At 35.6% G+C, this 12393-nt stretch overlaps 1 protein-coding gene across 1 annotated transcript; it reads left to right on the forward strand.

Moving 5' to 3' along the window:
- Positions 1 to 5207: 5207 nt before the first annotated feature.
- On the forward strand, positions 5208 to 5834 carry LOC140980796 (fatty acid desaturase 4, chloroplastic-like). The gene has a single exon (XM_073446841.1). The coding sequence runs from the start codon at positions 5208 to 5210 to the stop codon at positions 5832 to 5834; it is 627 nt and encodes a 208-aa protein (XP_073302942.1).
- The last annotated feature ends 6559 nt before the right edge of the window (positions 5835 to 12393 follow it).

Raw genomic sequence — 12393 nt, forward strand, 5'->3', positions numbered from 1 at the left:
CGGTGTCTTGACCGTTAAATTTTTTGGACAAAATTTATTTGAAAAAAAGTGTCCCTTGGCCTATCACAAAAGGTTGCGTCTGGACCTGCATCCCTTGGTTTATCACAAAAGGTTGTGTTCGTATCTAGAAGGTGGTGTTTCTTCTCCGCAACTAGTGAACAAGTTGCAAATAATCCCACCATCTGTATTGATAATAATTTTTGACATCTTTACTGCATTTCTTTTTTTTGTTCATTTCGTGCTTGGAAATTTCTGTATATTATCGTTTGCTATTAAGAAGAGTTTGTAGTGTTGCATTCCTCTATTCGAAGTCGTTGTATCATATTGACGATTTCCATCAACGTAGAGCACTGCTATATAGATAATTTCGTCGCGCGGATAAATAATTCATCATTGCCTCGACTTTACTGTTTTGTGTTGTCGTCGCAAATTATTCCAATGATAGATATCCAGATACATAACATGAACCAACAATATCGATAAATGGATGGATTAACCAAATCTAGCTTCTTCTTCTTTTCTTTCTTTTTTTTTTTATTTAAAAAAACATCTCGATTGATTAATTTGGGTGATACGAAACCCCGATAATTTCCATACAGATAATGTATTACTTGCAATTTTCAACACGTCCGAATGCAAGCAGCATTCCATAAGCCCATAAATTTCGCCAAATAATAAAACAAATGTATAAAAAAATCATTTTTCAGTCGATAGAGTGAAAATACCAATTTCATCGATAAATTTTGCAAGAAAAATTCATACATGCATGACGCGGCGTGCCTTAATTTCAAAATATAAAATTGATATGTGGTTTTGCGGTTATTTTAAAAAAATTCAAACCGAATTGCCATATGCGGTCTGTTAGTATTTTATAAAAATAATCGCGGTTTTACATGTAGAATTAGTCTTACGGTTTTGAGAGGTTTCAGGCGGTTGGGTCGGTTTACGATTTTTTTAATGAAAAATATTAAAAAATATATTCTAATTTATTTAAAAATAACAAAAATATAGTGTCTTCAAATATAAAATATAATTCAAATACAAAGATAAAACTAGATAAAATAATAATCAAGATTCAAAATTAAGTTAATAATTTAATAACACAATACACTCAAAACAAAAATGACATTTACACTATTTTATTATTTTTTTACTTTCAAACTTCAAACAAAATATTGCGGTAAAAGAGATAAATACTCTAATAAAAGACTAATATGAAGAATAATTAAGAAGAAAATAAGTTTTCTTTGTAGGGATAATAATTTTGAAGATAGTTGAGACATAATGAACGACGACTTCGTTAATTGAATATATTGTTTACAAATTATTATAATCATAAGTCAAATATTATGGCAATCGGTTTAGGCGGTGCGGTTTGGTGCGGTTCTTCGCAAAAAAATTAACCGAACTGCGTATGCAGTGTGGTTTATGACTAGTATTTATAATCGCTGTTTTTATAAAATATTAAAAAAACGGTGCGGTGCAATTCGGTTCAGACGGTTAATAAAAAAAATTGATCATCGCTACGTAGCTTGCCCAACCATAGCCATAGGGTGATGGCGGCCAATTTGACATGGCTGTAAAATACTTAACTACCTATGGAATAGCGATATGGGCACTATGTCCAAGTACATGCGCTAACAATATGAAAATTACTTGCCGACATCATTTTTAATAATTGATATAATTTATTTATCTGCGATTCATTAAAAGCGAGGAGCCTTTGGTTCTAATAACAAGTAGGGAATATATATATATATTTGAGTTTTTAACAACTAAGTCATCAGAGTTTGGTTTTTGTGTAGTATCTTTGATTTATTTTTTTTGCTTCGATTCCTATTTCGTTGGAGCACTGTTGTGGTACCTGAAATTGCTTACATGTGTGTTAACAAGTCGGTATCTAGACAAAAATAGTCGAAAATTAAATGTTAGGACACCAAACATCCAAAATTTGATAAGAAATCGCAAAATAGAAAATTAAGTTGACCAAAGTAATTATAATTCCTAAGAGAATAACTTTTTCAATCACATAATTTGTATATTTTTCAATATTAGTCATGTTATAATTTAATTAACGATTTTAGTCTATTGACTTGCCCTTTTTCTTTTTCTTTTTCTTTTTTTTCAAATTTTAGTCTTCTTTCACCGATGTGTTGACGTGACATCAAACACGTCAGCAATGTCTGATGCCATGTCTTCACATGAACGTTTTTTAGTGCTCAATCATCATTTTCCGGCACTACGTCAACATTCCAGTGAAAAAAGAGTAAAACTGAAAAAATGCATGTTATATAGTATATGTATTATATAAGACCATAAATTGACTAATAACAAGACCAAAAATGAAAAATGTGTAAGTTATGTGACTAATAGCCATTTTTCACAACAATTAATATATATCAGACATTAACTATTGTATTGAAAAGGATGACCAAAGCAGGACCAGTCCATAGTTGGTCCCACGAAATCAAGAGGAGATCGGGTGGAAACCAGCCCGGATAAAGAAAAAGAGTAACATGTTTAAACAAATCTGGGCATGTAACAACACGAGAAACATATCAGACCACTATGGAATCATAAAAGCTCAGGATCATATTCTTGGACGTGCAAGACATGGTTGAATGATATTGGTCAGGTGAGAAAAGTGTCTGGCCAGGCTGGGCAGCCTTTAGCATCCCGGGTACTTTCAGCACTTTGGAGTTTTCTCTGACCAGGCAAGGCAAAGTACTGGAGAAGATTAATTTAAGTGATCGTCTCCATGTCCACAGGTAATCTAGAGGTATGTTCCCTGCACATTTTCAGGTCATCCAACCCGGGCTCACCCTACCCGATCACCGGCAAGAACTATCCAGGTCGGTTCTTTCCTACTCAGACCGACCATGAGGAGACGAGAGTGGGGCCCATAAGTATGGGTCACCATACTTCGTAAACATGATAAATCAGTACCCATGAGAAGACCAAGGATAGTATGGGACGTTATGCCTATTTTCCGAAGGCATGACATTTTTTGCTGACTTGAGTGTCGGAGTGGTCAAACCGGAAACTCTTCTGGCACCCACTGATATTTTCTTATTGCGTGTGTGCAGATCATCTGACCCGAGCTCATCCTACCCAGTCCACAATACTAATAGGTCAGGCAACCCGAGCTCATCTAAGAGTACTCACAGACCAAGCCAGGCCACTAGAGCTAATCTTACCTAGTCCAGAGTACTCACAGTGCAGGTCAGGCCAGACCACCCGAGCTCATCCCAGAGTACTCACAGTACAAATCAAGCCATGTCAGGTTAGGCCACTCGAGCTCATCTTACTCGATCCAAAGTAATTAGAGTTCAGGTCAGATCATTCGAGCTCATCCATTATTTACAAGAGAAGTACGCATTTCTAACCAGTAGATTGTCCACTCATATCTCCCAATCGACATGGACATCAAATGACATTAAAATTTATTTTTAAACCTTACGGTAGTCTAGACGACCAGGAGATCGTATTGTTTGATCTTTGCGCTATCACGTAAATGATATACGATGAATCTATTGATTGTGTCACACACATGAATTACTTTTTTTTTTACTCTATCATATTATATATATAGCTATTAGAAAAGTACTATAATCTTTATCTGAACAATTCAGTATAATATTCGCATCTATTATACATACATATATACATACATGCATCAACAATGATATGACATGTGGTTTCTTGACGGCTACCAAGATTTGAGCATGGTGATCTGTTACAGTATTAGTTTTAGGGGCTAATGCAATGACCAAAGGTAAGGAAGATAATGGGATGGGGTGAGGGCTGGTTTGTTATTCTTGTCTTTCTCTCTGAATTTCGTCTCTATCTTCATACTCGTCTCGATTTCCATTTTTTTGGGTTCGAAGTATGTTCGAACCTGAAACCGCGGGGATCAAATCTTCGTCCCCGTTTTCGTCTTCGTTTCAAAAATATTAATGGGGCAAGATGAGAGCAGATATGAAGGATTTTTGAACCAAAACTTATTTTTATCTATTATTATTAGTGATAATATTAATTTTAATATTCATACTAATATTAATAATATCATTAATATTTTAAAAAAAATATTATCATTATATTATTAATACTAATAATATTATTTTTTTATTATTAATATTATTTTCGGAGCAGGTTAAGGGTTGAAGATAATATTCTCATACCCGCCCCTAATTATTTCAAGATTTTAAAAAATTCCCTATAAATTGTTATTTATTAAGAAAATTAATTTCGTAGTAAAACTTAGTTTTGGCTTTACAAACAAGAACTTATTTTCTGATCATTAATTTTGGTTAGTTTAAGATTATATTATTCTTGTTATTGATTCAATGCAAAACACGTTCAATGTAAAAATGTGTAAAATTCTTATAATTAAATGATATATTATTAGTTTGTTTTTTCATTAAGATTTTAGGACAAGTAGATAAAATCAAATCATCGTAATAACTAATATAAAAGTAAAACTTTTAATTCAAATTACTCAGTCCAAACATATTCTTATAGATATTTGAATTCTTGATTAGTTTATATTAATTTAAAAACAATTATATTTCTTCACACAAAAACAAAATCATTTTTATTTACTTATAAATATTGAGTGAGTCCCCTTACAGCCTATTAAAATAAATTTATATTCTTAAATTAATCTAAGAGACATGATAGTCAATTGATAAGTTTTAGATAATCAAGTAATATTTATTACACAAAAACTTATGTGAGACTATCTCACGAGTTAATTTTGTGAAAAAAATATTCTATATGGGTCATTCACGAAAAACTATTACTTTTTATATCAAATATATTAATTTTTATTGTAAATATGGACATGAATGATCCATCTCACGAATAAAGATCCGTGAGACCGTATGATGAAAGACGTACTCTATTTATTTAGATCTAGTATTCAGTTCTTAGAATTAAATTAGGAAGTATATAAGACATAAATTATGTATAAATATGACTACCTTGTAGTTATCTTATTATCAAAAAATTTTATATAAAATATTAAAACTTTAGCTCTCTGTTTTATTCGGCTGTGCATACCAACACAGCCTCCATCTCCCAAAACTTCCATTAATATTCGTTTCGTTTTACGACTTCAAGAAAATGTCACCACTACAATTTGAAGAGGAAGTTGGCAATCGACGAGGGTTCAGCTTGCATGCTTTGCAAGTGGGTGCGCCAACGTGATGATTTCGTTAGCCAAGTTCATTTCAATATTCTTAAGTGAATCAACCGATTTAAGGAGCCGGATCGAGTCCATTTTCGCCGTGGTGGCGGGCTACGTACTGGCTGATTTCCTAACCGGAATCGTCCACTGGGCCATCGATAACTATGGCGACCCTAAACACCCAGTTTTGGGCCCGCAGATTGAAGGGATTCAACGCCACCATCAGCAGCCGTGGATTCTCGCGAAGCGCCACGTCGCCACCAATATTTACATTCAAGGGGTGGCGGTGACTCTTCTTTTCTCGCCGGTTAACCTGTTCTGTGAAGACCTTAATCTGCTCGCTTTCACGTCTGTATTCGCATGTTGCGCGTTCTTTAGCCAGCAATTCCATGCGTGGGCTCACACACCCAGGCAGAAGCTTCCGCCGGTGGTGGTGGTTCTTCAGGATTCGGGAATCATTCTGGGACCATCTCATCATGCGGGGCACCACCAACCCCCGTTTGACAGAAGATATTGTATTGTCAGTGGGTTTTGTGATTGGTTCTTGGATAAGTCTAAATTTTTCGTGGGGATTGAGGTTGTTTCGTTTCACATGCTCGGAGTGGAGCCGGTATCGTGGGGGACGAAATCTTCTGTTGTAAAGTAATCGGTGTAGGGGCGATCAAATTTTTTTATTAACCATACGAACCGTCCGAACCGAATTGCACCGTACCGTTTTTTATAATATTTTATAAAAACCACGATTAAAAATATTAATCATAAACCGCACCGCATACGCGGTTCGGTTATTTTTTTTGCCAAGCACTGCACCGACTAAACCGCTTGCCATAATATTGGGCCTAAAATTATAATAATTTGTAAACAACATATTCAAATAAAGAAATCATCATTAATTATATCCTAACTCTCTTCAAAATTATTATTCTTACAAATAAAACTTATCTTTTTCTTAATTATTCTTTATATTAGTCTTTTATTAAAGTATTTATTTCTTTTGCTACAATATTTTGTTTGAAGTTTGAAAGTAAAAAAAAGATAAAATAGTGTAAATGTCACTTTTGTTATGAATGTGTTGTGTTGTTAAATTATTAACTTAGTTTTGAATTTTGATTATTGTTTTATCTATTTTGGTCTTTATATGCTTTGAACTATATTTTATATTTGAAAACAATATATTTTTATTAATTTCAAATAAATTAGAATATATGTTCTCATATTTTTCATTAAAAAAACCGTAAATCGATCGCAATCGCTCAAAACCGTAAAGCTAATTTTTCATGTAGAACCGTAATTATTTTTTCAAAATACTAACCGACCGCATATGACAATTCGGTTTGAATTTTTTAAAAAAAACTGCAAAATCGCACCGTGATCACCCCTAAATCGGTCATCAAACCGTCCTATGCTTTTTTAGATAATCTTATTTTGTAAAGTAATTGGTTCTCAAACTGGGTGCAAATTATTGCGGCTCCGTCGCTGTTATATGATTTATTAAAAATTAAGTGACCATGGTAAAACATTTTATTAAAATATTTTTTTTGATTTAAAAAATATCAGTATATTATTTTAATCATTTATCGTACCTTGATATACAATTTATTAACAATATCTTTTTAAAAAATAAAGTAATAGCATGTTTGATCAAATATAAATTGTATTTTGTTCGTATATGATATTTAGTCAATTTAATTTTTAATACTTCATGCAAACATAATTTGTTTTAACTATAAGTTTTGCACGTTTAGAATATCAAATATAACATAACATTTCGTTCCGTATCATTAGGTGATCCAAAATCAAATATAGCATAAAATTTCTTTACGGATCATTAGGTGATCCAAATTCGAAATGGACGATGGAGAATGCTGTTGCTAGTTGCTACATGGCTTAATTAAAGATAGAGAACTAATCAAAGCATACTTTGGTAAAAGTTTCATCGGAGCTTGGACGGCAACGGAGATTGGGCGACGGGGTGGAATTTGAGTTTCGAGACTAGCGATCGATGATGCGTGAGAAGAGAAAAAATATCTTGTTTGCCGATAAATTCTGAATCTTAAGATTTTTGTATATATCTTATTTGCCGATGAGTTCTGAATCTTAAGCTTTTTGTATTTTTAATTTTTTAAAAACTAAACTGGACTCTTATTCCCTATTTAAATTTTAAAACCACAAAATACTTGCAAGATGATTTTTTTTTTCCAGTTTCTCATTCGAATAACTTAATGATTTGTACTTGTACTAACATTCATATAACTTATTTTTCAATAAATAAATTTTAATAGAACATATATGACAAAAATTCCATGAATTATTTTTATGTTTTGCCAAACGAAAGCTGGTGGACATATGACGTTCGGAGCCGAAAAGGGCGGGGAATGATCTCTGGTGTCAAGAGGTTGCACAGAAAATAAGCGCCTCCTGACAGGCTTATAAAAGCAGCGAATATGAATGAACTGATCTCGTACGAGAATAAGAAAGATTCCAAGACTATGTAGGTACAAAACTGAACATTTATTACTTAGAAGCTCATCACATAAGATTTATTCAAAGTTAAGCCTGAATGACTTCGAGAAATTATGAGCTGAGTGATCTTTGTGAAGTTTCTCAGAATATAAGCAGAGCCGGCTCCGACCGCTCCCTTTGTTGGGCTCCAATTTTTTAAGTTTTTTTTTTTGTTTTTTAAATTTAAAACCCTGGTGGAAATTTCAATTTTTTTGGTGAAAATTTTAAATGTTTGTCAAATTTTTGTATTTTTACTCTTCTTTCGTAAGGAAAAAACCTTTTTCTTAAAAAAAAAAAAAATCTCTTCTTTGTTAAATTGTTCCACTCGGACGAGTCAGAATTCTCAAATTGAGTAAATTATATTATATTTTTTCATATTGAATATGAATTTTCTTGTCTGTTTGTGTGTCGTGGTTGGTGTTTGTAAGGCCCGAGATTATATCATTTTAATCCGAGATTATTTAATTTATGAATTTTTGGAATGATGAATTAGATTCCACGGTTTTTGTAATTAAGTAGGATTGAAATTGAATTAAAAGATTGAGCGGGGGCCGATTTGCAAATAGTGAAAAGTTGAGGGACTAAAGTGCAATTATGGAAAGTTGAGTGTGACACTTGTCACATCATGCATATAAAACGTTAAAATGCTTCATTTCTTTCAAATCTTCAGCAAGAAACCGAGAGTTTCCGAGAAAGAAATCCTCAAGCTTCCTCAATTCTTAGATTTTTGCTTGTACGAGCTCTGGCTATCAGAAATTAAATCCGGACACGGTACCGTACTCCTCTCGACACGAGCTACAACTGGACGTAAGTTTTATTGAGTTCTGTTATCATTTGAAATTATGATATTGGGAGAATTGTTATTTGATCATTATTATGTGTTCTGGGAATACTAGACACCGTAGAATCGAAGTTAGATCAGAAAACGGATTGATTCTGGAATTATTATGATTTTCTGATTATATTAATTGAAAATGGGACAGATTTGGATTATGAATGAATTACAGATTGTACCGGATATGGGTTATGATTTGTAATTGTTATCTGTTGATATAATATTGACGGGGATATCGGGATTGTGCCGTTATGCCGTTGATTTGAATTAAATTCAGATTAATCAGATTCAATATTGAATTGGGAATGGAATGGTGATATTGCTATTCTCGATATGTCATTTCAGATTTACAGAGACAGTCTTGAGTTCAACACTTATATTGCTTCAGACCGAGACTACGAAAGAAAGGTATAAGTCAATGTCGAACCTGGGAGAATGACTCGAGTTAGATATAACTTGAGTTTCCCTAAACCACATATTTATTATTATTATATGCATTGATTTGAATTGATATGCTTGTTCTATTGAGTTATAGAAAGCGTGATTAGACGATTGGTCTTGTGACAGAGGTGCCAGACTGCGATAGAGTAGTCACTGGCCCATTGCACATTGTCACAGAGGAGTTATTGGCGGAGGTGCCAAAGTCTTTGACGGATAGGTCAAGACACTTGATGTTTGGTTTATATCGATGTTTGATTAGGAGTGGATTTACTTCTATTACTGAGATTCGATATAGTATGCCAACGTCTGGAAACCGGGATCCCTAGACTAGGAATGAGTCTCGTCTGAGCTGTAGAGTCACGAGTTATTTACAGTTTTATATCGATTTATGTTTTCAGATTTAATACATGTGATTGATATTTGTTTCATGCTTTTATATCGATTATATGATTGCATGTTTTGTTGATTTATACTGGGATGTATTTCTCACCGGAATTATCCGGCTGTTGTCGTGTTTTTATGTGTGCATGGCAACAGGTGGGACAGGATCGGGGTCAGGAAGAAGATGAGAGAGATCGTGATTAGAGTGGAGACTTCGGACTTTGATGTATATAGGGTTTGGAACACTTGACATTTAGTTGTTACACCTTAGTTTGAGTTTGATGTTTGTTGTACAAGACTTGTACTATTATACTGATATGTATAATTAGATTGATTCCATTACGTTCCGCACTATATATAAAAAAAAAATTTTAGACCCATATTAATTACATTGATCCAATTATCCCAATGACGATTAAGAAGATGATTAGCGTCCGGGTCCCCACAACAGTTGGTATCAGAGCAGTAGGTTCCTTAAATAGAAGCTAGTGAGCGGGGTAGATTGAGTTTTCTTTCCTGCTTTTGATTGCTAGCATGATTACTGCTTTTATTATTACATATTTACCTGATTATCTGATTTGATTGGTAAACTGTATTAATTGAGAATGAATCAGAACCGATTCTTGATCAGCAGTAAGATGATCGGAGGTGAGACTGAATTGAAACAGATTTGTTGTATTGGGTTACTAATCCTTTTGATAATCAGGTATGCCTCCTCGAAGAATCCCAGAACAGGGCAGTACCTCTGCAAATCCGATGGATGTGACAGCAACACCAATGGAAACCTTGCTGAAGAGATTTCAGTCGTTCCATCCACCGACTCTGAAAGGTACTGAGACTTCAGTTGATTGCGAGAGTTGGTTAGATGACATTGAGATGCTGTTTGACTCTTTGGACTACACTGATGAGCGGAGAGTGAAACTGATAGGACACCAGTTGCATGATGTTGCCAAGAACTGGTGGATTACGACCAAGAGGGCCTTGGAGCAACGAGGTACGCCTATTACCTGGAATGTCTTCAAAACCGAATTCTATCAGAGATTCTTCCCTGTGTCATACAGAAAGGATAAAGGTGCTGAGTTTGCGAATCTGAGACAAGGGCAGTTGAACATTGAGGAATATGTGTCTAAATTCTCTACACTACTGAGATTTGCTCCACATGTGGCCGAGAATGAAGAAGCGGTGGCTGATCAGTTCATCAATGGCTTGAATCCGGAGATATTTACATTGGTGAACACTGGGCGACCAAACAACTTTGCTGACGCCCTGAACAGAGCAAAGGGAGCAGAAGCTGGTCTGATGAGACAGAGAGGAGCTTCATATGTTGCCCCAGCACCGAGACCACAGCAACCCCCTCCCAGATTTGAGAGTGGTAGCAGCAGTGGTGGAAAGAAGGACTATTTGAAAGCCAGAGGAAGACAGTTTAAGAAGTCTGGCAGCAGTTCTTCCAGTTCCAGTGGCTCGAGACAGACTGGTCAGAGCCAAAGTTATACAGGACCTTATTGCAGCACGTGTGGAGGGAGACATTCCACAGAGCAGTGCCGAGGAGTGTTTGGCAGTTGCCGTATTTGCGGACAGCAGGGACATTTTGCTAGAGTATGTCCCCAGAGAGGTTCTCAGGGATCCCAGGGAGCAGAGTCATCTGGATCAGTGGCTCAGACAGGGAGACGACCCTCAGCTGTTCATTCTTTCCAGCCAGCACCATCTACCCAGTCACAGCAGAGGCCAGGAGGAAGCCAGACAGTGAGCCAGCCTCCTAGACAGCAGGCCAGGGTGTTCGCTTTGACTGAGGAGCAGGCACAGGACGCACCTGATGACGTTGTTGCAGGTAACTGTTTTATTTCTGGTTATCCTGCATATGTATTGATTGATACTGGTGCATCGCATACATTTATTTCTGAGAGATTTGCATTGATGCATGCATTGCCTGTTGAGTCCCTATCTACTGTAGTATCTGTTTCTTCTCCTTTGGGGAAAGGTTTGATATCCGTGACTTCGGTTAGATCTTGTGTGCTACAGTATGACGGACATGAGATTGAGCTAGACTGTATTGTACTTGGGTTGTCTGATTTTGACTGTATTATCGGTATTGATATGCTGACCAAGTACAGAGCTACAGTTGATTGTTTCCACAAGATTGTACGATTCAGACCTGAGATGGCTGAGGAATGGAAATTTTACGGTAAGGGTTCTCGAGCCCGAATTCCTTTGATATCTGCTATGAATATGACTCGATTATTGCAGAAAGGAGCGGATGGATTCCTTGTCTATTCAGTTGATTTACTGAAATCGAGTCCATCATTGGCGGATTTGCCAGTGGTTTGCGAGTTTGCTGATGTCTTCCCAGATGAGATTCCTGGTTTGCCTCCGATTCGAGAGATAGACTTCAGCATTGAGTTGATGCCAGGTACAGTTCCGATTTCCAGAGCTCCGTACAGAATGGCACCGATTGAGTTGAAAGAGTTGAAAGAACAGTTGGAGGACTTACTGGCCAAGGGTTACATCAGACCGAGTGTATCTCCTTGGGGTGCTCCAGTATTATTTGTGAGGAAGAAAGACGGTTCTATGAGACTTTGCATTGACTATCGACAACTGAACAAGGCTACGGTAAAGAATAAATATCCTTTGCCTCGTATTGATGATTTATTTGATCAGTTGCAGGGTTCTTCTGTATATTCCAAGATTGATTTGAGATCTGGATACCATCAGCTGAGAGTCAGGGATTCCGATATCTCAAAAACAGCATTCAGAACCAGGTATGGACATTACGAGTTTATTGTCATGCCTTTCGGTCTTACGAATGCCCCAGCTGTTTTTATGGGATTAATGAACCGTGTGTTTCAAAGGTATTTGGATGATTTTGTTATCATATTCATTGATGATATTTTGATTTATTCAAAGAATATGATTGAGCATGCAGAACATTTGAGAACTGTGTTGAAAATTCTGAGAGCTGAGAAATTATATGCTAAACTGTCGAAATGTGAGTTTTGGTTGAGACAGGTAGTATTTCTGGGTCACATTATATCTGGAGATGGGATTTCTG

Source organism: Primulina huaijiensis, chromosome 7, assembly GCF_012295235.1.
Source record: "Primulina huaijiensis isolate GDHJ02 chromosome 7, ASM1229523v2, whole genome shotgun sequence".
Classification (NCBI taxonomy): Eukaryota; Viridiplantae; Streptophyta; class Magnoliopsida; order Lamiales; family Gesneriaceae; genus Primulina; species Primulina huaijiensis.

Bases quoted from the DNA above. Each gene is read 5' to 3' on its own strand.
- LOC140980796 (XM_073446841.1), top strand. From the start codon at position 5,208: ATGATTTCGTTAGCCAAGTTCATTTCAATATTCTTAAGTGAATCAACC.